Source organism: Crinia signifera, chromosome 4 (assembly GCF_055691185.1).
Source record: "Crinia signifera chromosome 4, ASM5569118v1, whole genome shotgun sequence".
Classification (NCBI taxonomy): domain Eukaryota; kingdom Metazoa; phylum Chordata; class Amphibia; order Anura; family Myobatrachidae; genus Crinia; species Crinia signifera.
Window position 1 is genome coordinate 256,496,496 of NC_139220.1, and position 25,139 is coordinate 256,521,634.

At 44.0% G+C, this 25,139-nt stretch overlaps 1 protein-coding gene across 1 annotated transcript in view; it reads left to right on the forward strand.

Annotated features, from left to right (window-relative positions):
- Positions 1 to 15,460, forward strand: part of ALDH1A3 (aldehyde dehydrogenase 1 family member A3) — a 38,348-nt gene extending 22,888 nt beyond the window's left edge. Inside the window, exons 5-13 of the mRNA XM_083184282.1 lie at positions 762 to 823; positions 918 to 1,046; positions 1,171 to 1,284; positions 5,990 to 6,092; positions 7,479 to 7,663; positions 9,777 to 9,941; positions 11,312 to 11,469; positions 12,253 to 12,327; positions 13,407 to 15,460. Of these exons, the coding sequence (XP_083040408.1) occupies positions 762 to 823; positions 918 to 1,046; positions 1,171 to 1,284; positions 5,990 to 6,092; positions 7,479 to 7,663; positions 9,777 to 9,941; positions 11,312 to 11,469; positions 12,253 to 12,327; positions 13,407 to 13,479 (1,064 nt within the window). The 3' untranslated portion in view covers positions 13,480 to 15,460. The remainder of the gene's footprint in view (positions 1 to 761; positions 824 to 917; positions 1,047 to 1,170; positions 1,285 to 5,989; positions 6,093 to 7,478; positions 7,664 to 9,776; positions 9,942 to 11,311; positions 11,470 to 12,252; positions 12,328 to 13,406) is intronic.
- Positions 15,461 to 25,139: the final 9,679 nt, after the last annotated feature.

The window sequence follows — 25,139 nt, forward strand, 5'->3', positions numbered from 1 at the left end:
TGTCAGATAAATTGGCCCAATCCATCTGAATTGGCTCAAATCTGACAAAATCTCACAAGTGTAAGTGGCCCAGATTTGAACACACCCCACCCAAATGTAACTCTCTCTGCACGTCACATCTGCCCCCCCCCCCCCTGCAGTGCACATGTTTTTTTTCCATTCAAGAGAGATTTTGCGAGTGAACCAGAATTTGACCCTTAATTCTAACCTCATGAATAGGGCCGTCAATATCAGTAGTGCTGTGCACTCTGATTAGTGACATAGTAACCTAGAACACATACAGAGTTAATAAAATACCCCAAAGAGACGTGAAATTACCGCCTGCAAAAATGATGTGTGTGCTCTAGGGTTAATACTCTAATTATAGGGGAGAGTATACAGGATACTAATGTAACTGCTTTACAGTCAGTTCTCTTAAGCACTGAGCCAACTCATAATGACTGCATTTAGTTTAATCTCTTGCCAAGCATTTATCTTTACCGAAACACAAACTGTTGTGATAGTTGTTGAACGGTGTTACATTTAGCAACAAAGATCACATTTTGGAGGTGTCTCCACTTTCCACTCCTGATGGGTACAAACACTCCCTCTTGCAGTGTGAAGCTGAACTGCAGACCCTGTGAAAACTACAATCCTGGCACACACAGTAAAGAAAACATAGTGGCAGGTTTCATCTCCTGCCAAGTCTTCACAAGCTTTCATCTTCAGTACTGACCTGTATAGTTTTCCTTTTATCGCAGCATAATAATGTGTTCTTTTAGATGAAAGTTATCTCTGCTACACGGTACATGAGCCGGTGGGAGTGTGCGGGGCCATCACACCTGTGAGTATTCATTGTATATGGGATCGGGATGAGGCTTACAGCCCCTGTTCAATGGCCGCCTTGCATTACTGTCATGTGCATTGTCATTTTTCAGTGGAACTTTCCCCTTATGATGCTGATCTGGAAGATGGCACCAGCTCTCTGCTGTGGGAACACACTGGTGATTAAGCCGGCCGAACAGACGCCTCTCACATCCCTCTACATTGGGTCTTTAATCCAAGAGGTAGGCCTGCTGTATCTGACGTGTGTCTGTGTAGAACTGAGGTGCTCTACAGATCAGACCGGTGTGTTGCATGATGTTTATACATTATACATTGCCCATTGTTTTCTTTTTTCAATTCTTCAAGGCTGGGTTCCCTCCTGGGGTAGTTAATATTGTGCCAGGATTTGGGCCTACAGCCGGCTCTGCCATCTCTCACCACAATGACATTGACAAAGTAGCTTTCACTGGCTCCACTGAGGTAAGTGCTATCATCCTACAGGCGAATTACAGTATGTTCCACACGCGAATGTCAGTTAATATTTTCTCATTCAAAAAAAGTAAACAAAGCGGATATACAGTGGCCGAGAAATCCCATGTTTTCAGTAGTTAGCTCCTTTCACATCGTCAGTATGACTGTTTAAACAAAGTATATTATGGTAGATTCAAATATTCGCATATAAAAATGAAAGTGAAACCACAAAATCAAAGATAAATTTGGCTGGTAGTTTCCAGGGTTGACATATCAGTCTTCAAATCACACATCATGCGGTATAATAAACTTACAGGAGGTCATCAGCCTAAAAAAAATGTTGTATGCAGTATAATAAGACTCCCTGGTAAAAGCTATATCTTCTACCAGCTAATCCTGTTATATCGCATGAAGGTCTAAAACAGCATGGATTGCTAATTAGAGAAAAAGCAGTTGGCTGCAATCAAAAAGCTGCACCCAGAAAGAATAAATGGCCATCACAAATGCATCGCCAAAAGCAAACCATTCATAAAACCCAAAACATCAAAGAGATTGTGTTTATTTTCCATCTGCTAAAGAACCTGGCTGGAAGTGGTTACTGCTGAAAAAAACAAAAACACCTGTGACTTCTATGCATTTGGATACTTGCAATATGCACATGCGCAGTGTTTGATAATTGGCCAGACTATGGGCCAGATTCTCTAAACTTCACAAGTGATAAAACTGAGAGTGATAAACAGCCAGCCAATCAGCTCCTACCTGTCATGTCACAGACTGTGTTTGAAAAATGTCAGGTAGGAGCTGATTGGCTGGCTGTTTATCACTCTACATTTTATCACTTTTGAAGCTTAGAGAATCTGGCCCTATGAATTTTCTAAATAGTGATCCGTGCTGAATTAGGCTCTATGGGGCAGATGTATGACCATTCGTTATGGAAGAGAAGGGGTATCAGCACACGTTATGTGCACTGATACCGCTTCTCCCCCATGTATGATGGAGCCAGTGTGCGGTGTCCATATCTGCGCTGCTATCTAAATGATAGAAGGCCGAATGTATGAACACTGACTGTTCCGCATGATGCTGGTTTGGCTTTGCCAGCAGCCAGTTGGCGAAGCCCTATCTAAACAGCAGGTACAGCGCTTTCCCTGATGTTAGCTTTGGGCTGCGCTGGGGATCTCGCATGAGCAGCGAGATCCCACGCATGCCCAGTCCAGCCGGCCGTGGGAAAGGAGACAGCGCATCAGTGTAAACTGATGTGCTATCTCCAGGAGGAGACAATGCCACACACGGTACTTGTGTATTATCACGGGGCCCGTGAAATCGGACGCAAATCGGCTGCAAATCGCATGCAAAAATCGGATGCGATTTAGCGGACGATTTCCGCGATTTTCTGCCGATTTGCATGATATTCCATCCTTGCACACCCCCACTATCCAAGTCAGCCCGAAACGTGGCGAGCGGATGCGGTACGCGTCCTCCTGACCTGTTCATACCCCCACTATCCATGTCGGCGTGGAGTTGATTTTATAAAGCGTGGCGAGCACAGCGAGCCACCGAGCCCGAAGCGTGGCGAGCGCAGTGAGCCTCGCGAGGGGACACGTAAAACGATCCGGAAGCGTGGCGAGCGCAGCGAGCCCCGCGAGGTGACACAGATTACTTGACGTGTATTCCGCGTCCTCTCACGGGGCTCGCCACGCATGGGAAAATCAACTCCACAGCGACGTGGATAGTGGGGGTATGAACAGGTCGGGAGGACGTGTACCGCGTCCGCTCGCCACGCTTCGGGCTGACTCGGATAGTGGGGTGTGCAAGGATGGAATAGCATGGAAATCGGCAGGAAATCGGCCGAAAATCGCACGCAAATCGGCCGCTAAATCGCATTGCGGATCGAATCGTCCGCTAAATCGTATACGATATCGTAAATCGATATTGTATGCGATTTAGATGAAATCGGGCGCCGTGATAATACACAAGTATTTATTTATGTATTTACAGTTTCTTATATAGCGTAGCAGGTTCCGTTGCGCTTTACAATAGTAAACAGTGATAAGACAAACTGGGCAACAACAGACAGACTTAGAGGTAGGAGAGCCCTGCTGCAAGCTTACAATCTATAGGGATATAGTAGGGAAACACAAGGACAGGCACCAGTAATAGCATAGCAGTCCCACCAAGTTACAAGTCCAGAAGGGAAGCTATATAATACATAAGTGCCTCGGAGGGTTATGCATGTAGAACTTAAATATGATAGGCTTGCCTGAAGAGGTGAGTTTTCAGGGAACGCTTGAAAGTTTGGAGTCTGGTGGAGAGTCTTAATGTGCGTGGAAGGGCATCCCATAGGGTGTGAGCAGTCCGATGAAAGTCCTGTAATAGTGAAGAGAGAAGCAGATCTTGTGTAGAGCGTAGTGGTCGAGATGGGAGATATTTTGTGATAAATGCAGAGATATACAGTATGTTGGTGCAGTATGGTTAATAGCTTCATATGCAAGTAGAAGTGTTTTATATTGAATACGGTAATATACAGGTAACCAATGGAGGGACTGGCAGAGCGGATCAGCAGACGATGAGCGTCTTGCTAGGAAGATCAGCCTAGCAGCAGCATTTAAAATTGATTGCAGTGGCGAGAGTCTGTTCTTGGGAAGACCAGTTAGGAGACTATTGCAATAATCAATGCGGGATATAATGAGTGCATGGATAAGAGATTTGGTAGTGTCTTGTGTGAGATAGGGTCGTATTTTGGATATGTTTTTTAGATGCATGTAACATGATTTGGAGACAGATTGAATGTGGGGAAGAAAGAACAGTTCATAGTCGAGGATGACCCCTAAGCAACGAGCTTGTGGGGTTGGGTAGATTGTCGAGTTGTCAACAGCGATGGAGATATCAGGATGGTAACTGTTCTTAGTTGGCGGGAATATAAGTAATTCCATTTTGGAAATATTGAGTTTGAGTTGGCGACAAGACATCCAAGATGAGATGGCAGAGAGACAATCAGAGACTCGACCCAAAACCACTGGTGACAACTCTGGGGTTGATAGATAGATTTGAGTATCATCAGCATACAAGTGATACTGAAATCCGAAAGAGCTGATTAGGCGTGGCCTAATTCAGGGGCGTGGCCTATACTCACGGCTCTCCCGCAAGGCCACGCCCCCATTTTGCAGCTATGGGGGCATGACCCAGAGGCTCTGTGAGCCTCTAGCCATGCCCCCAGCCCCCTGGCTACGGAAATAGACGCTGTGCGCATGCGCACAGCGTTTATTCCCCGCTGCGTAGCAGCCTACAGGGGGGACTCCCAACAGCCCCCCCTCACCGCGGGACACTGCCGGCCGCGGGAGGGACAGCGGGACAGGCCCTGATAATCGGGACTGTCCCTCTGTAATCGGGACTGTTGGGAGGTATGGGTTATGCAAAGGTTAGAAACATCCTTAACAATACAACACAGGTTCTGCAATTGCCATAATTCAGATTAGCAGTTAAAGTGATTTCAAGAGACAAATGAAAAGTCACATACATGGAATAATTACTGCAAGACCTCAATAGGAGTATATGCAGAGCGCTGGTACTTGTAGTGCTCACAAATGAAAAGTCACATACATGGAATAATTACTGCAAGACCTCAATAGGAGTATATGCAGAGCGCTGGTACTTGTAGTGCTCACAAATGAAAAGTCACATACATGGAATAATTACTGCAAGACCTCAATAACAAGTACCAATACATCTTGTCGGTCTTCCCCCCGTGCTTCGCCTCACTAATGAGGTGAAGCAGGAAGTATTATAGGGGAGTGATAAGCACCGCTATAATACATCTGCCTCAATATGAGATTTTAAGACTGTGATATGATAACCCTGGAAACTACTGTGTTAACAGATTTATCTTTGATTTTGGGGTTTCTCTTTGATCTTTGGAAAATAGCCATGGCCGCTGCATTGTAGCACTTACAGATTCAGAGTCTGTAAGTGTTGTATACAAAATGAATCAACACAGTCTCCTTGCGTGGCCCAATATGCATTTTGTGGTAAAGGTTGTGAAAAGGGCAGGCTGCACTGGCAGAGTTTCATCCATGGTTGTGCACAGATGGATTAGTCAAAATGAATTAGATATGACTAAGTTACCTGTGCCCAAACATGGATATCTTTAAAACCTGGATTGTAAATAGGTGTCTTGAGGGCCGAGTTTGGGAACCATTAACGTAGGCTGTGGTTAAGAAAAAATAAATCTGAATGGCCTTAGATAATTGAAATGGTTATGGGGATATCGCCACCTAGTGTTTCTTACAAATCAATGCATGTTGTATGACACAACCCATTTAGGTGCACATGTATAGAATAATTTTCTGTGTAATGATAGGACAAAATTAATTGTTTTAAATTGTCTAAAAATTAGACAAAGTAACAGAAAGTAAATGAATATGGAATATATACAGATCTCGAGCGACATTTACCCTTGAATTGCCACTTTTGGCAGCCTCTCACTGGAGAGGGCCACAGCCCGCTAGACACTTCTCAGCCTGTGATATTTCTGTACATGAAGCATACATTTTCCAGATACACTTTTCTGCTGATAAGTTGTCAGAATTTCTACATTTGTTACTTGTTGGAAAACATTTCTAGTTGTCAAATATAAAGTAGAAGGAAAATAAAACGAAATAGGACATTTTAACACAAAGCACTTTTAGAAATGTATTTGTCATGATCTGTACGCATCCAGGTTGGCAAATTAATCAAAGAAGCGGCAGCTGCAAGCAATCTGAAACGCGTCACTCTGGAACTCGGGGGGAAAAACCCATGCATTGTCTTTGCAGATGCCGATTGTGAGTTATCATCTATAATCCCAAACTGTGTCACTTCTTTCTCTTATAACGATGACAATAAAATATAAGTATGTGTTAGTTTCTTCTAATGCAGAACTACTACTCTGCAGTTATTGATTCAGATTTTGGAATAAAGTAAGAAAGAGGGAATAACAGTGCATCATGCTAAAAACCGTGCTACACTGCAGGTGGTCAGATATAGGAGAGATTTAGATGTATGGGTGGAGTGCGCCCAAACTCAAATAGAAATTTCAGCATGTCTAGTATTTGTGAGCTGCCTGTTCTAGCAGCAGGTATTTACACTGGATGCAAAACAATGGATGTATTTGCACCCCATGCATTGCAACATGGTTTTTCCAGGTGCAGAATTACTTGCTCTCCCTCATTTTGGGACCTATTCAGACTGCTCGTAGTTCCGCAGGGCAGTGCGTACCTGTTTGCTAGGCATACACAGCCTAGCAAACAGGTCTGAATCAGGCCCTTTATTCAGAATCAGGCCCATAGTCCCACATTAGAGGTTTCCTCAAACTACTTTTATCATACTTGCTGACTTTGTCGGTCTCCTCTCTGAAAGGAAGCCCGGAAAGGATACACTGCCGGGCTCTTTGGGGGCGGTGCTGAGCTTTCACATCATTAAGCCCCTCCCCACATGGGAAAAATCCACGATTCCTGTGTCCATAGACAAGGGGTGGGACATAATGATGCAAATTCTGACATTAAGCCACCATCCTGTCCAGAGATGCCCAACTACAATGGTTTTCTTAATATCCTTTACCCAGAAGGTGGGATGTGGGAAAGACACCTGCTCTTCGGAGGGCGTGACAGACAACCCGAAAAATTGTCAATCTGAGGCAACCTTCGGGAGAGTAGGCAATAATATTTACCACTATTGTTTTAAAATCTAACCCCAGGAATGATGCATAATTATTATTATTATAATTTTATTTATAAGGCGCCACAAGTGTTTCGCAGCGCCGTACAAAGGAACAATACAAGGAGACAAAGCTTGGCATAACATTGAATAAATAACAAGAATACAGTACAAATAAAGAGCGCCACAGTTCAATACACATTACAGCTTGGATATAAGTAGTGAGGACTCAATCAACATACAATTCTAAGTTCTACAATAGTCATTGCAAATATTTTATATAACACACTTGATGAGGATCACATCTTATAGACCTGAAGATTCACTATATGTTACAGGATAACTCTCGTGTTATAAGACATAAATTCAGCAGAGTGGGTACAATAGACCAGAATAGAATAAAGTGATATAATACAATAATAATAATAAGTCTAATAGTTCAGATTCCTACAACTACTAGCTGTAGCTCTGGCTTTAAAAAATGTTGTTCTAATCCCTTGTGTCTCTGCCGACAGTGGAATATGCTGCGAAATGTGCCCACCAGGGGGTCTTCTTCAACCAAGGCCAGTGCTGTACCGCAGCTTCACGGGTATTTGTGGAGGAAGCCGTGTACCCAGAGTTTGTCAAACGAAGTGTTGATTATGCCAAGAAGCGGGTTCTAGGGGACCCCTTTGATTGTAATACTGAACAGGGGCCTCAGGTACAGACAGTGCTGGGTCTATATAGCTACTAATTGTATATGCATCCTATTTATTTAATAAATTCATTTCAAACTCTTGGCTTGATGCTGAGTATGTATTATAAACAAAAAATGTAAATCTGACAATGAACTGGATTAACTGGAAGACATGACCTTCAATGGGCTAATATGCAACAATACTAAACTTTTGTTTATAATAAATAGATTACAAATAATCATTATAATTATCTTCATCATCATGAGCATTATATAACTGTTGCATATATACCGAAAAATATTCTAGAATGAATTACTCAACCATCTATGTCACTCTAATGCAGTATATGCCCCTCAAAATAAAAATAATATTAACCCTTTGAGTGCCAACATCTCTTTGAGAGATGGGGCAAAATATCTGCTAAAAATGCCAGCGTCGCTCACATTTGTTATATAAATTCAAATATAAAATGTTGTGTAAAAAAGATTATATTTCCTATATAAGGTAAACATTACAGGTCATTATGATGAATTAAAATGTGTTTTTTTTTCACACCTATTTTGACAAATTTCCTTGGCACTCAAAGATTTAAAAATATTTTTTCAAACTTCTTTATGTTTGAATATAACAGAATCTTGATAAACTCATTTACTAAAAATTGGGTACTTATGTAGTATCTGGGCTGCCGATTTTGAAATCGGGTCCATCGCATCGCATACGCCCATATCGCATGCGATGCGATGCGATGCGATGGACCCGATTTTTCCATAGGATTCAATGTTAAAATGGACTGAGTCCATTTTAACATGGAATTCAATGGGAAAAGGGGTCATTTTCATACCCCTACTATCCAAGTGGGCATGGAGTTGGATTTAAACCTGTGGCGAGCGTAGCGAGCCACCGAGCCCGAAGCGTGGCGAGCGTAGCGTGCCCCGCGAGGGGACACAGAATACCGTCCCCTCGCGGGGCACGCTTCGCTCGCCACGCTTCGGGCTCGCCACAGGTTTATATCCAACTCCATGCCCACTTGGATAGTAGGGGTATGAAAAGGACCCATTTTTCCCATTGAATTCCATGTTAAAATGGACTCAATCCATTTTAACATTGAATCCTATGGAAAAATCGGGTCATCGCATCGCATCGCATGCGATATGGTCGCATGCGATGCGATATCGCATCGCACTGATTGTATGCCTTAAGTTAAGGCATACAATCAAAAAATCGGCAGCCCAGATAATACATAAGTACCAAAAATTGTTATATTTATTAAGAACATTGTTAAAAAAAATATCAACATAAATATGAGATGTCAGTTCGTGTACTCTAAAAGTACCTGGTCAAGAGGAAAATAAATATACACAAATTATGCATCCATACTATATGGACTCAAACACAGAGACATTCGTCTGACTGTTTTAGAAATGTTATGTCCCAAAAAGTCAATGTACTGTACTGTATTTGTAGGTTCCTCTGAGCTGAAAAGTCTCTATGATATATACATATAGTACAACTATGTGCTATAACCTATTCTGATTCATTACCAATTTAAATCAGCTACAATAGTGATGTGCCTTGTCCCTCCCCAAGACACATTTTCTAACAACCCAAATCTTACCCCTATGATACATTTCTTTCTCCTACTCTTATGGTCCCAGTATAACCTTCCTGGTTCTTGTGGGCCACCAAAGTGGTGTTGTAGTTCAATAAAGCAGTTTTTACATTGACAGTATGCTGCGCATTGAGTAATGGCCCTAATTCTGGTTCACTCGTAAAGGCAAATTCCTTCTCAAATGGACAAAACCATGTGCACTGCAGGGAGGGGGGCAGATGTAACATGTGCAGAGAGATTTAGACTTGGGTGATTTATTTAGTTTCTGTGCAGTGAAAATACTACTTTATGTTTACACTGCAAGATAGAATTCACTTTGCAGTAAAACCCCACCCAAATCTAATTCTCTGCACAAGTTATATCTGCCCCACCTGCAGTGCACATGGTTTTGTCCATTTGAGAAGGAATTTGCCTTTGCGAGTGAAACAGAATAAGGGCCAATTTTCTAAAAGTCAATGTTTCTCACCTCTTCCATCCGGAGTTCTTCTGAGCACATTTCTGACTGTGACTTTATCTTCCACTCTCAGGTTGACCAGGAGCAGTTCAACAAGGTTTTGGAGCTCATACAGAGTGGGAAAGATGAAGGAGCCAAACTGGAGTGTGGTGGGTCTCCAGCTGGAGAACGAGGTTTCTTCATTAAGCCCACTGTATTCTCTGAGGTGACAGACAACATGAGGATAGCCAAGGAAGAGGTAATTCAGTCTAACAGAAAGGGCCAGATTATTTTGGAGATGTGTATCAGTCAAAGGTTCAGTGAGAATGACCTTCTCTGGTCATTCTCACTGAACCTTTGACTGGTACACATTCCAAAAGGTGGAAACCACGTTCTGAACAAACCTTGAATCTATACTGATTGCTCCTATTCTTAAGTACAATTCGGCTGACCTCAAAATGAGATCGTCCAAATAGACAGAGAGAACCACCATCTGAATAGTCCATGACTCTATATTGAGTGTTTCCTTGCCCTCAAACATTCATTGACCGGTGTCACCTAATAGGGATACCCCTACCACTGAGTTTGATCCAACATTGGATATGTCTTCGGAGTAACTCTCAAACCCCCCAAGTTCAAAGCTATCCCTTCAAAGACACGCGGTTATAATCTATAACAAATCACTAGAAACTGTCATACAAACTAAATTATTGACAGAGAGGGTCCCAAAACCTAAACGAACTTCAGAATTTAAAAGGATCTTGTTGTCACAACATCCATTTGGGAATACATCCTGTTCACAAGAGTCGTGGGGATTTTTTCATTCCAATTTTTGAGAACCCCTGATGAAGTCCCTTTGGGGACGAAGCGTTGGCGCCAGTTTGCTAATTTGAAATATTTGGAATGCACTATTGAACTTTTTATGGTCTGGAATATCCTCTACTGTTATGTGGAATAAGAGACTTTTTAATAAATGTGTATAAACTTTGAACTTTACTTTTATTTTACTTTGAAGTTTGTCAAAGGCCTATAGAGACCCAATAACTAAAGGTCTGAACAAGGGGGCCAACTTACGACTGCTATCCATATTCTCCTTTTCCCCATCCAACAGGGGTACTTGTAAATCCGGCAGCCTAGATTTAATAACCAACAAATTGGTGGCGCGAAACAAGAGTCTCCATATATATATATATATATATATATATATATATATATATATATATATATATATATATATATATCCCCTGCAGTTATCCATTGACCAAGTTTATACTGCCTTTACTCTGTGTTTTGACTGTGTAATATTCTCCCATGCAGTTTGCGGCCAGTAATGACAAGTGCAAGGGGGCCCCCCTGTCTAAAGTGCCCCGGGCCCCCTGTCTAAAGTGCCCCAGGCCCCCCAAAGGCTTAATCTGGCACTGCTAACAGACCAAATAAAGGAACAGAATATATGCAAAATAACAAGTGTAAATGTAGTGCAAGTGAAGCCTGCAAAGTCCAATGCGTGTCCAATGTAGCCAGAAATGCAGCTTAGGTTTTTATTGAAGGCAACTACACTTGGCAGGTCATGTTTTGAAGAGAAATGATGCTTAATAATCATGTGCACATAATAATCTCCGTCTGCCACAGATTTTTGGACCTGTCCAATCTATTCTGAAATTCAAAAACATGGAGGAAGTGATACAGCGGGCAAACAGCACCGAGTATGGACTGACAGCTGCTGTGTTCACAGAGAGCCTGGATAAAGCACTGACTGTGGCCTCTGCCCTGCAGTCCGGAACCGTGTGGTGAGTCTCCTGGCACATGCCCTCTCAGATGAGATGCTAGAGGAGATGTCCGTTACTGATGTAAATAACCAATTGAGTATGATATATTAATTTGGGAATAACTCAATAACTCTGCTAACAACTATGGTGTTTGGTGTGACAGGGGATAATGCAAGATCCGTTTCTACCAACTAAAAAGTCTGTATGTAGTAGCTAGTCTGGCCACACAGCCTCAGGCTAACAGTCAAATACGCAAAGCAGCGTTGCATGAGGACTAAACGCCGCCCACAGGTCTGCCTGCCCCCCTCGCACATTGGGTTGCCCGCACGTCTGCGATTGTTCGCAGCCCGTGGGGCGACCACCATATCATTCTATGGTCTCCGACGCATTTCTAACTGACTCTCAGGTCCCGTAGATATGCGTGCACCCTCGACAGGAGCAGGGTGGGCAGCTGACATCCAGTGATGCCAGCTGCCTGTCCCCCGCACTCGCGTCACCGGCTGATATGCATGTGTTTTCATGGGAATGCCCATGACATGCTTGGCGTTCCCATGGGCGAATCCCTGGCCCTCTGCCCCACACCCCTCCTCCCGCAGTCTTGGGTGCATGCACCCAGCAAACACTCTGTTCGCCGCGGCCTAATGCACCCGGCGCATGCACACGCACACAAACACCAGTCCTCCGCGTGCACGATCAGAATAACCCCCAAAGTGAGGGCACTAAGCTTAGCTGTATGTAGCTGGTGTAGAAACACATACTAGATAAAAGCATTTGTCCTAACCAACCTTTTCATTTGTCTTACAGGATAAACTGTTACAATGCTCTCCATGCTCAGACCCCCTTTGGAGGATTCAAAATGTCGGGAAATGGCAGAGAGCTGTAAGTGATCTGTGCATTGTGGGACATTGTGCCCATCACCTATGCTAGTATTCTAAATTGTAGTCGACTTGCTCACTGTGTTGCTCGGTCATATAAAATATAGCGGAAGGTTTCATCTGCTTTTACATCATGTTCATTCATTTGCATTTGAGACATCAGACTTACATACATGAACTACAGGGATTACAGCAGATGAAAGTAAGGAAATGTGCCTTTTATTTATCCACAGTGAGCACAATAGGTGGCAGACTAGACATGCCCCTCTCACATCTAACTCGCTGCACATTATACATCTTTTCCCAGCAGAAAAGTTACCTCAGAATCGCACTATGGGCCTTATTCAGGGTCAGATGGCGGTAATGCGCCTGCCTTTGCAGCCAGGCTGTGTATTGGCAGGGGTGGACCCTAAGTCAGGGTTGCCTACTTTTAGATTCCTCACCCGGAGAGGAGACTGTCAGCACCACTTCAGGGGGCGGGGCCTGATGTAGATATCATCAATACATTACGCGATTTGCATCTTTAGCCTCGCCCCCTTCCCACAAAATGTCACGAATCACGTGAAATTAACGCTGCCACGGGGGGAGATGCAGGGGGGGGGGCGCCAGTATCCGGGAGGGTTGCCCACCTTTCCGGGGGGTCTGGGAGTGGGACCTTATTTCTGGGAGCCTCCCGGCCATTCCGGGAGGGTAGGCAACCCTGCCCTGAGTGGTGTAATCATGGTGATTCCTGCAATGTGATTAGAATTGCGATTGCAGCGCACAGGTTGGACCATCTCTTGCTGTGCGGGCTTGCCAAGCCTTGGGCGGCCCCAGCATGCACTAGCAGGCAGTTGCAGTTTTGTGATTATAGCAATACTGCAACGGATGGTGAATAATACAGAGCGTATGGTCACCAACCACACAGTACTGACAAGCATCCTTGGGCCAATAACATTATTATATATTTGAGTCAGACATGATGAGAGATTTTCGGACCAATTTGGCCAATCACACATCCGGTAGGAAGGTGCCAAAAGAATGGATCACTATGTGCATCGTTCTACTGCAACTTATCCCTAATAACAAACATTCTCTTTGTAGTGGTGAATACGCTCTGGCGGAATACACAGAAGTTAAAACTGTCACTATCAAAGTAACAAAAGAGAAGGTTTGAAGAATCTGATGGTGAATCGGACCCAGGACATCTATGGACTCATAATCCTGTGAAATATTCTTAAAACAAGAACCATTCCAGCAACGTCTTCTCCAAAACGATTCCTGTATGAGAGAAGATTTGTGATTGGGCAGAAGATTAATCATCTGTAAAAGTTGCTACATCTTTGCTCTTGAAGAAGAGATTTTCTCTGTACTGACCGCAAACAGCTGAGAGGACTTTGCATAATTTATATTTTGTCACTTTTAAAGTGGAACTAAAATGTATTATTTGTTTACTGGATATCGCCATATTTTACAGAAAATCCGCTTCTCATCACCAGCATTGGATAAATACTAAAACTGCCGTAATGTCAGAGAAGCCAACATGACAAAGATTTGCTACAAGGATGAGTCTCCCTTATCCATATTCTAAAATCCTAAGTATTCAGAAAACCACATTTATAACCTATTAGTTGGTGTGCGAGCATGGCGTGGCAGCAGACAATGGGCAATCCTCCACCCCACTGGATCATCAAGTGTCACCCATGGGACCAACTATGCCACTGAACCTGCTGGACCATCCTGCAGCCAGTCACCGCCTGTGATGCCCTGACTGAGCTGCCACTTACTATGTCTCCCAAAATCCCCCCAAATTGCTTCCTGTCCAAACATTTCAGATATCGGAGGCTCAAACTGTAAAGCTAAACAGCTGTGGTAGTCAAGTTTGCTTACATGGGTTGTCCACCCTCACACAGCTTAAATTGTACTGGCTTGCACATGCACTCCTACTGCTTCTTTTACAAGGTGTAAAGATGTTCATTCCTGTCTCTTTTAAAACCCGTTCAGTTTGTTGTCCCTGCCTATAGTGTCGCTCTCTGCTGTGTAGACCAGACCTATGCGAAAAGCACCACAGTAGAGAGCGACACCCCTGGCAGGGAAGAGGAACTGCACAGGTTTTGAAAAATGCAGGGTGCTAGAATGAACACTAGGCCTTATAGCGGTCATGTACATTACAGCTTTACTTTATTAGTGATTCACAGTTTACATAACCAAAATAATCAAAGCCAAGAACTACAAATAGTTATATTCAACATTTTAATACTGAATTTTATAAGAGATAACATCATGGCAATTCCCTATCCACAAATACAGAGTTAGTTCAGCATATATGTATATATCAGCTGCGATCCACTTGTGGCACCTTATAAATAAAGTGTAATAATAATAATAATAATAGATAAATGCCTTTTATATGGAGATTTATCCTGCATATTTGTATTTTTGTTAGTTACAAATTGTCCTGACCTTATTTCTAAATGATTTTATGCAACATTTTAATAATAAAAATTTTCTCAATTATTATTAGTTTTTAGTAAGCTGTAATTGCCTGCAGCCTATGGTGCTGATACAGAGTCAGTCATATCTCTGTTTGCAGAGCGGGTCCTGTTAGCTCCGTAACTGGCTGTGCACAAGTGTGAGAGATCATACACTTTCCAGTCACGTACACAGATACATCCAAAAAGGGGCATGAGCGGATTGTAACAGGGTGTTCTTATGTAGGTGAGGGCGTATCGGTACAACCGAGGGCTACAGAACATGAGAGGAAATTCTCCTGCTTGGAGGTGTATCTTTCTGCAGATAGTATATTGTAGGCTCACGTGCGCACTGACGGTGACTAGTGGAACTCTAGGCGCACAAATAGCGAGGATCGCATACCGAGATGCACATGAGTCTACGCAGTGGCCCCATACGTATGTTTTATGTGTATGCCATACTCGCGGAGCACGTATGGACATTAACTTTGTCAGGCCCTATATCATTTTACACTTGTATATGTTACACCAGCAATATTGTTGCATATTTACAAATGTTGCTACTAATATGTCTATTCTGGGTACAAAATATTTTATATTGTGATAAGATTAACTGTATTTCTTTTTTTCTATGAGCCAGTAAAATATAAAGAGTATATATTTATATTTATGAAATAGAATGCAATTAATCAGCTATACAGTATGTTCTTTTTTTGTATTCTCATAGTGTAAAGTAAATGCTATATACTGTTTAAATGTTTAATCTTCATATATATATTTGAATGCATTGTTCTTAAAGACAAAATTAAAGGTGTTCAAAGGTCCTCATTCATTTACTTTATCGGCATGATTCTCAAACACTCCGAATACTATTGTCCTTATCGCCCCTTGTTTTCAGCCATTGTTCCCATATGCAATGTACATTTGATGCACGGATCATTGATCTTCCACCTCAAGGCCCTGTCCTGTATATAACAAGGTCCACACCTGCCAGAGACATCTCTGCAAACCAGAAGTGCACCCACCTGATTGGTCACCAGACCATTTGTACTAGGAGGCACAGCTTATCAGGGATACAGTCATTAGGTTTACACCAACTAGGTGGACAAGCATTGGGTCGACACTACTAGGTCAACAGGCAGCAAGGTCGACATGGGTCTAGGTTGACATGGGTCAAGGTCGACGTGTCTAGGTAGACAGGTCATTAGGTCGACACAAGCATTAGGTCGACATGGGCTAGGTTGACAGTCAAAAGGTCAACATGGGGACCCCGGGTGACCGCCGACAAGCCGGCGGTGACCCGGGGGAAGCGATGGAAGCGCCGTCGTAAGGGGACGCGCGCGCATCTCGTGCGCGCGCGTCCCCTTCTCGCTGTACAGATGGTGGGTGGCGGGGGATGGTGGCTGGCGTCGCCATCGCCATCCCCTGCAATGATGAGACCTGCCCCATCTGTATATGGCAACTATAATGAAGCCGCTTAATGGGCCCCATACATCAGCAATCACAATTTATGGATTTTCAGATATTGGGATATTTTGGCCAGATAAATGGATTTTACAATCTATCCGACTTTGCCCACACATTACAGATTTTTTCAGTGATCGGCAGATTTTTCCATCTAAAGATTGCATCTTCATATCTGGAAATTGCCCCAATCGATTGTCATTTCAGCTGTTCATAATGTAAATAGATGAAGAAGACGAATTGGGAATGCCCACACATCTAAAAAAGATCTGCAGATAATACCAGATTATTAAGCATGTTTAAAAACCTGATTAAGCAATCGATTGGCGATTTTGATTAGAATTGCCAAAAGGGGGAGCCCACACATCTAAAATTAATTGTGGCAATCATCTCCATATCTGAAAATTGTCACAATTAATTGCTGATGTATGGGGCCCTTAACTGAGCCTGTTCAGTTAAACAAATTATAATTAGTTGACCTGCTTATACGTAACTAGCCGCCGTGAGTGCCAAAACCGAAATATAAAGCAAAACAGCGTACAAATTCTCAGTGTAAATTTCCCCCTCACTGGGTACCAGGATCGGTAACAAATGGGAATCTACAATTCGTGGACTCTGCCTTTGTCCTAGCAGTAAGAGAAGAACCATTGAAATCATAAGCTGATACATCCATCCGGACTGCGACCATCACCTCTACCACCAATGTCTGTTATTCTTCTCAGGTGCACCGCATCATGTGTACAGCATGTGCAAAAAACAGGGGACACAAAAACACGCACTTCCTTCTGAAAAATTAACAGTCCCGGCAACAACCCTTTCTATGAAATGCTGACGTGTGGCGAAGCTATGCCCACGAATTGCATACAGCGTGGCCCCACATATAAATCGAAAAACCTGAGGGCACGGTTGTAAAATGCCGGTGATTAACCAAATATCCTGTCTGATAACAATAATTTATAAATAAAACTAAATAGCTGAAAAGGCCATAACCATAATTATAGGATTAAGTGCCTTGTAAATATACACAGCTTTAAAATACACTGGCTTCCAACAAATCTAAACCCCAAATTAAATACGTGTGCGTGGACATACGGCAGAGAACACATCTTACAGGCCCCACCAGGGCAGGGCCCAACAAGAATGCCCAAACATATCTATGCAAAGTGCACGGACCATGTGTGCGCTATAAAATTAACTGACAACAAATACTAGTAATAAAAATAATTTTATTTGAATGGGAATACCTGTGTAGTGTATACTTGGTGCGCTCTAAGATTTGCTAAGAAATGAACAAATAGAATTAATATCGGGCACCCAACACAACTAAATATATACTGTACTAATAGTGGGCAAAACAGGCAATGTTGTTCTATTGAAACATAACTGTACAGTAAATATAAATTAATACCAATAAGAATCCACTACAAATTGTCAGGTATAATTGCGTACTCTAGTAAATAAATCTGAATTGCTGTTCCCAGAACAAAGGAATGGCAGATATAGAGAGGGAACCGAGCTCTGAGATCACACTGATTGCACTGAGATCACGGGACCGACCACAAACAATGCCCGAACATTCGAAACCTGTACCCCCTCCGTGCAATCAGGTCCCTCACCCACACTGCAAAACTACACATTAGGCAAAATCGATGCCAACAATATTAACCCTAGAATGAATGTGTGTGTGTAGATTGCAAGCTACACTGGCTCAGGGCTGGTGTGAATGCTACACCACTCCCCGCTAAGCGGCGTGGGTTAAGTGCGCTACATAATAGCTGTCACATATTTTCCTTTAACATAATATACTAAGGGTGAACAAAACCGGTACTGTTGGTGAACTGACAGCTAACTGTTCGGTGTATATAAATAATATTGCTATATATATATATATATATATATATATATATATGTAAAACCCTCGGTAAGTATATACTTTCCTTTTCAAGGCTTGGGCTTCTAGACTTTTTCGGTAGGTAAGTATTATAGTTTTCCGGCTTCACAGAAAGTTTGGGCAACGTTTAAAACAAATTTATTACAGAATTTGTGCACAATACATACATAGGCGACATTTGCATTACATAAACAATTCAGTACACAAGTTGGTTTTATTGTACCGGAACATGCATCTGCTCTCTGACGGTCTCCTTTTTGCCAAGGTATTCTCGATTACATTTACATATCACCTTACCGTATGTACTGAAAATAAGGAAGGTAATTACTACAAACTTTGATGACTCTGAATGGTATTTCAAACAGTAAATTTTGGAATCAATTTATGTTATACATTTCCTTTACTGTGAAGCTGGTACAGAACCAGTACTGCTACTGCCGCCTTATTATTGCGCAATAATATCCCAACTTCCGTCTATAACTATGCTCCTAAACTCAGCACTTCTTTTCCCCTTACAGGATTCTGTCCCAAGACCACCTACTAAAACCCTTCAACACAGGTAACTATAACATTTCTAAAAGGCAAACACAATTACAAGTTACAATTCTGACTTACACTCTAAAATTACTGTAAAGGAGCGCTCCAAGTACTAACTATTAATATAAGTCCCTGGTGTAGTCCAATTCCTCCTTAGCTCAGTTCTAAGACAAAGTAAAGTTGTATATAGATATGTTGAATTTGCTAGCCTTCACGGTGCACCGACTACGATTTACTACCGTCGTTATGTAACTTCTGTTTGCTAAGTGTGACAGCGGCAATGAGCTCTAGGACTGTTGCTGGGCCCTTATGCTGGGGTTGCTAGGCAACCGCTAGATGATGATTATGCTGGGGGGTTGAGGTATGTATCCTGGACTTTTCCAAATGTCACTGAATAGCTGTCCCTCAATCCTGCGTTAGGCTAGTTAGATCCTGCAGAGGGCGTCCCCTGACTCGTCCAAAGTCGGGTTTAGCCCTGGCCCAATGCTATCCTTCCACTTGTGGCCCGTGAGGCGTCCCCTGGACCTACAGAGTAGACCGGGTTTAGCCTTTTCACTGCAAGCCTGTCCCTGCTCTGATCAAGCCCTGACTGCAGAAGATACACTGTGTCAGTCTGGCTCCCTCTTGAGTATAATATGAGATTTCTGCAGCGTGCTAAACAGACTTGTATCAAAACAGCGCTGAATCCTCTGACAATAAATGAAGATTAATTATCGCCTTCAGATGATAGGCGGGATGGGGGCAAATGGTCGTAGTATTAGAATATCACTGCTGTAGACTAGGCTGTGCCCGCTGATAATTACCAGTAGACTGGGTGGGGATTGGCCTGGGTTACCCTGGCAACAGCTTCCAGCTGTTCTCTCCCTGTCAACAGTAGTAGCAGTATGCTGGCCCTATACTTGTATTAACTATTTACAGTGTCCAGCGTTTTCCGGGGATTCACTTTGCCTGGGCAGAGTACAAATCCAATATATTGCACAGCAGGTCTAACCTATGATACACAATGTCAGTGCTGCTGCGCTAATTTCACCTTTGCTCCTCTCTCTATGGGCGTGTAGGGTGTCGTGTGTCATTCACTCACCACACCTCCCTTTCTCCGTCTGCCTCCGTGTAGCAGGGCCCGGCTGGTTTCCGCCTCTTCAGACGCCCACTTCCCCGCCTCCGGGACACCGCGGACCGCCTCTTCAGTGACGCTACAACCCGCCTCCGATATGACGCTGCGGGACTCCCTCGAAACCAGCTGCCGGATGATGCTGCCAGGGAGGAGAGGTCCTGCCGTCACACTGAGCTGCCGGTAAGTAAGCTCCGTGTCCCAGCATCGCTATCCGTTCTCCGTCCTGCTGCGTAGCTCTGCTCCACAACTTTCCTGAGGTAAACTGCGCCACAGCCAGCAACGGCTGTAGCCTTTACATTTTCTTCCTTGTGGCCAACTGCCTCAGTACTGTCCATGAGACCAAAAACTTTATTGCAGGGACATTAGTGACACAAGCAGAGTGCCCACGAGTCCAACTTCCCCAACTCCTTTCTTAGTTCAGCCCCTTAACAGTCTCTCTGGTCCACACCATAGATGGAGGAGTCCACGTTTTATTAAATAAAAGGGAAGAACAATGGGGTAATGCTTTTAACCCCTTCTATCAGTTATAACATATACCTATGGTTATTACACATTCCCCCGCTAAAGCTTGCTGGTCCTCCAGCACCCTTATTAACACAACAAGAACTATAACAGTATTACACAATGTACACTCAATCACAATACCTACGGGGTGGAACCTTGCATGTCTTCGCGCAATTTACTATTCACATTTTTATCATCAACCATTCTTTTCTTTAAACTTATATAATCAGTCTCTGAATCGGAGGGTTTTCACCCCTTAGGTACTTCTAATGAGTCTGCTGGACATCCCCTCTACACCATCTTTGTGGAGGAATGGGCCACGTTCCTCGGCCTCTCCTCTTCTCTCTGCGAGGAGTATTTCCCTAACACGCTGAAGAAATACAGGGTCTTCCAAAGGATGGTAGCGGACTTGTGGTTCTGCGTCTTCTTCTGTACAGTCCTGGCATGGCTCGAGTTGGTTTCTGTATACCATCTTAAGAACTTGGTGTTGATCTCCATTTCTTCTTATTCCATACAACCCCGTGTCTGTAGCCGAAAGGTGAACAATTACGTAGGGTTCAGATTCCCTGGAGGGATCTAAGTCATTACCCCGTTGGTCATTCAGCTTCCAAACTTGGTCTCCCACTCGGAACGATGCGGCATTCGCGTTCTGGCCATAACTTGTCCCTTGTGGGTGGTGGGATGTCTCCACCCTTTCTTCCACTACTTTCTCGGCCAGTTCATGCCGATGCTCGTGTTCGTTCACCCCATTGGTCTGTGTCACCTCCGTCCCCTCGGGGAGGGTGTCAAGCTCCTGATTCGCTGCTCTGTTTCCCCTACCAAAAGGTTGCCTGTGGGAGAATGGTGGTGGACTTCTGCACTGGATGGGTCTCTGCTTCGGGAACGCTTCTTCCACTCTCTCCCATTCACTGGCTTGGTCTGTACTTATTCCTGCTCCACCAGATTCGGCAGCACCCTCTACTTTTGGCTGGTAAGACCACCTGCGGAACTGACGTCTGTTGGGAGCAAACCGGCTTCCTTTAACTGGTACACCACCAGGGCCCGTCACGTTGGCTGCTTCGGCACCCTTTTCTCCTTCCACCACATCAAATTCCACCGTCTCGCCATCTCCAACACTGCGCAGAAACTTCCAGGGGTTGTTTCTTTTTATGGCCGTCTGATGGACAAAGACATCATCTTTTGTGTCATTCCTGTTGATGAAGCCATATCTCTTCTGGACATTAAACCACTTGACGGTTCCTTGTACCTGTGTAGCCAAAACTCTCTTCCCCGCCTGGCTTCTCCGGTCATATATGGTGCATTGCATAATTCGTCCCACGGTCTGAGGTCGGTTGAACAGTTCTTGGGTCAGTTTTGAGATGAGTTCTTCAGGGCAACTTCTTAGGACATTCATTCCAATAATTATGGGCGGCAACCATTGGTCTTTAACGGCCGTAATTAAACATCCCTGATTGAGGAGATGAGCTTGCCCTATGTCGATCTCAGCCTTCCAGTATCCACAACACTCAATACGTTGTCCATTACTGGCGAACAGATTCAACCCGGCCGGTGGTATGGCTATGATACTTTCTTTCCTCCAATGCTTAGTGAACTCATTCCATTGAATCGTAGTCACTTGTGACCCGGTATCCAACACTGCTGGTATACTGACTCCATTCACTTTGATCTCCATGGTGGGGCAACATCCAATGAATTTTGGTATCCATTCCTGCGATGTAGGACCTTCTATTGAAGATTCTCCCGCGGGTTGGTCCCTGACCTCGGGAGTTCTTCGTTTAAATGTTCCGTACTGTGGCAATTTTGCTCAATATGCCCGCCTTTCTGGCCATGCCTGCAGATGGGTCTTCCTAGACTCGCCAGTCTCTGAATATCCCTTCTCATATTAGCCATTTCTGATGATAATTCCTCTATCTGCCCTTTTAGTAAGGACAGCAGATCAGGAGTGGTGGCTTGCACATGCTGAGTAGCTGGAGACACCTTTCGGGCACGCCCAGTTGGCCCCAGGTGCTCATCTTCATCATTCGTGATCCTCTCCTGGTAGCCAGGGAGCTCTGGGAAGGACAATTCCGGTTTCGGTATTGTCCCAATTAACTTAATGGCCTCTTCTTTGAAGTCTAGGAAGGAAACTCCCACCTTCTGTAGCCGTAGCAATTTTAACTGTGATTTAATATTGCCACAATGAACTCCTTCAATGAGGCGGCTTATCAGCGTGTTATCCACATCTAGGATCTCTGTACTATTGACGGCTTTGATATCTTGATACGCCTCTAGTATACCCAAAGCAAAATCTCGTAAGGTCTCTGCAGGCTTCTGCCTCCTCGCATAGAACCTTGACTTTAGTTCGGATAATGTAGTGATCTCGAACGTAGTAGATAATCTCTTAAACACATGCTCCGCTGTTTCCTTTTCAGTCTCGGGCCAAGATAATACTTCCCGTAAGGCCTCCCCTTTCAGTTGTCCCATTACAATTTCCACATGTTGTTGTGTCGTCAGCGTATATATCTTAAGTATTGACCGCATCTTGTTCCTAAAGTCCGTAAATGTAGCGGTCTCCTTCCTTGGGCTTTCCCCGGAATAGGTGGGTAACCAAGGGGTTCCGAAATAGTACGGCATGGTAACTGTACTTCCACCCGTTGCACCGCCTTGACCAAGCGTAGGGTCAGCTAAGGAGCCAGCCACGACTGGACTAAGTATAGGGTCGGACGAGGAGCTAGCCACCACCGGTGGTTCCCGTTGTTCTTTGCTCCCTGATGCATTTTCTCTATTTGTTTCTTCATCCGCCATTTTCCCGGTCGTATCCTGTTCTAGTGACGCCAATTGTAAAACCCTCGGTAAGTATATACTTTCCTTTTCAAGGCTTGGGCTTCTAGACTTTTTCGGTAGGTAAGTATTATAGTTTTCCGGCTTCACAGAAAGTTTGGGCAACGTTTAAAACAAATTTATTACAGAATTTGTGCACAATACATACATAGGCGACATTTGCATTACATAAACAATTCAGTACACAAGTTGGTTTTATTGTACCGGAACATGCATCTGCTCTCTGACGGTCTCCTTTTTGCCAAGGTATTCTCGATTACATTTACATATCACCTTACCGTATGTACTGAAAATAAGGAAGGTAATTACTACAAACTTTGATGACTCTGAATGGTATTTCAAACAGTAAATTTTGGAATCAATTTATGTTATACATTTCCTTTACTGTGAAGCTGGTACAGAACCAGTACTGCTACTGCCGCCTTATTATTGCGCAATAATATCCCAACTTCCGTCTATAACTATGCTCCTAAACTCAGCACTTCTTTTCCCCTTACAGGATTCTGTCCCAAGACCACCTACTAAAACCCTTCAACACAGGTAACTATAACATTTCTAAAAGGCAAACACAATTACAAGTTACAATTCTGACTTACACTCTAAAATTACTGTAAAGGAGCGCTCCAAGTACTAACTATTAATATAAGTCCCTGGTGTAGTCCAATTCCTCCTTAGCTCAGTTCTAAGACAAAGTAAAGTTGTATATAGATATGTTGAATTTGCTAGCCTTCACGGTGCACCGACTACGATTTACTACCGTCGTTATGTAACTTCTGTTTGCTAAGTGTGACAGCGGCAATGAGCTCTAGGACTGTTGCTGGGCCCTTATGCTGGGGTTGCTAGGCAACCGCTAGATGATGATTATGCTGGGGGGTTGAGGTATGTATCCTGGACTTTTCCAAATGTCACTGAATAGCTGTCCCTCAATCCTGCGTTAGGCTAGTTAGATCCTGCAGAGGGCGTCCCCTGACTCGTCCAAAGTCGGGTTTAGCCCTGGCCCAATGCTATCCTTCCACTTGTGGCCCGTGAGGCGTCCCCTGGACCTACAGAGTAGACCGGGTTTAGCCTTTTCACTGCAAGCCTGTCCCTGCTCTGATCAAGCCCTGACTGCAGAAGATACACTGTGTCAGTCTGGCTCCCTCTTGAGTATAATATGAGATTTCTGCAGCGTGCTAAACAGACTTGTATCAAAACAGCGCTGAATCCTCTGACAATAAATGAAGATTAATTATCGCCTTCAGATGATAGGCGGGATGGGGGCAAATGGTCGTAGTATTAGAATATCACTGCTGTAGACTAGGCTGTGCCCGCTGATAATTACCAGTAGACTGGGTGGGGATTGGCCTGGGTTACCCTGGCAACAGCTTCCAGCTGTTCTCTCCCTGTCAACAGTAGTAGCAGTATGCTGGCCCTATACTTGTATTAACTATTTACAGTGTCCAGCGTTTTCCGGGGATTCACTTTGCCTGGGCAGAGTACAAATCCAATATATTGCACAGCAGGTCTAACCTATGATACACAATGTCAGTGCTGCTGCGCTAATTTCACCTTTGCTCCTCTCTCTATGGGCGTGTAGGGTGTCGTGTGTCATTCACTCACCACACCTCCCTTTCTCCGTCTGCCTCCGTGTAGCAGGGCCCGGCTGGTTTCCGCCTCTTCAGACGCCCACTTCCCCGCCTCCGGGACACCGCGGACCGCCTCTTCAGTGACGCTACAACCCGCCTCCGATATGACGCTGCGGGACTCCCTCGAAACCAGCTGCCGGATGATGCTGCCAGGGAGGAGAGGTCCTGCCGTCACACTGAGCTGCCGGTAAGTAAGCTCCGTGTCCCAGCATCGCTATCCGTTCTCCGTCCTGCTGCGTAGCTCTGCTCCACAACTTTCCTGAGGTAAACTGCGCCACAGCCAGCAACGGCTGTAGCCTTTACATTTTCTTCCTTGTGGCCAACTGCCTCAGTACTGTCCATGAGACCAAAAACTTTATTGCAGGGACATTAGTGACACAAGCAGAGTGCCCACGAGTCCAACTTCCCCAA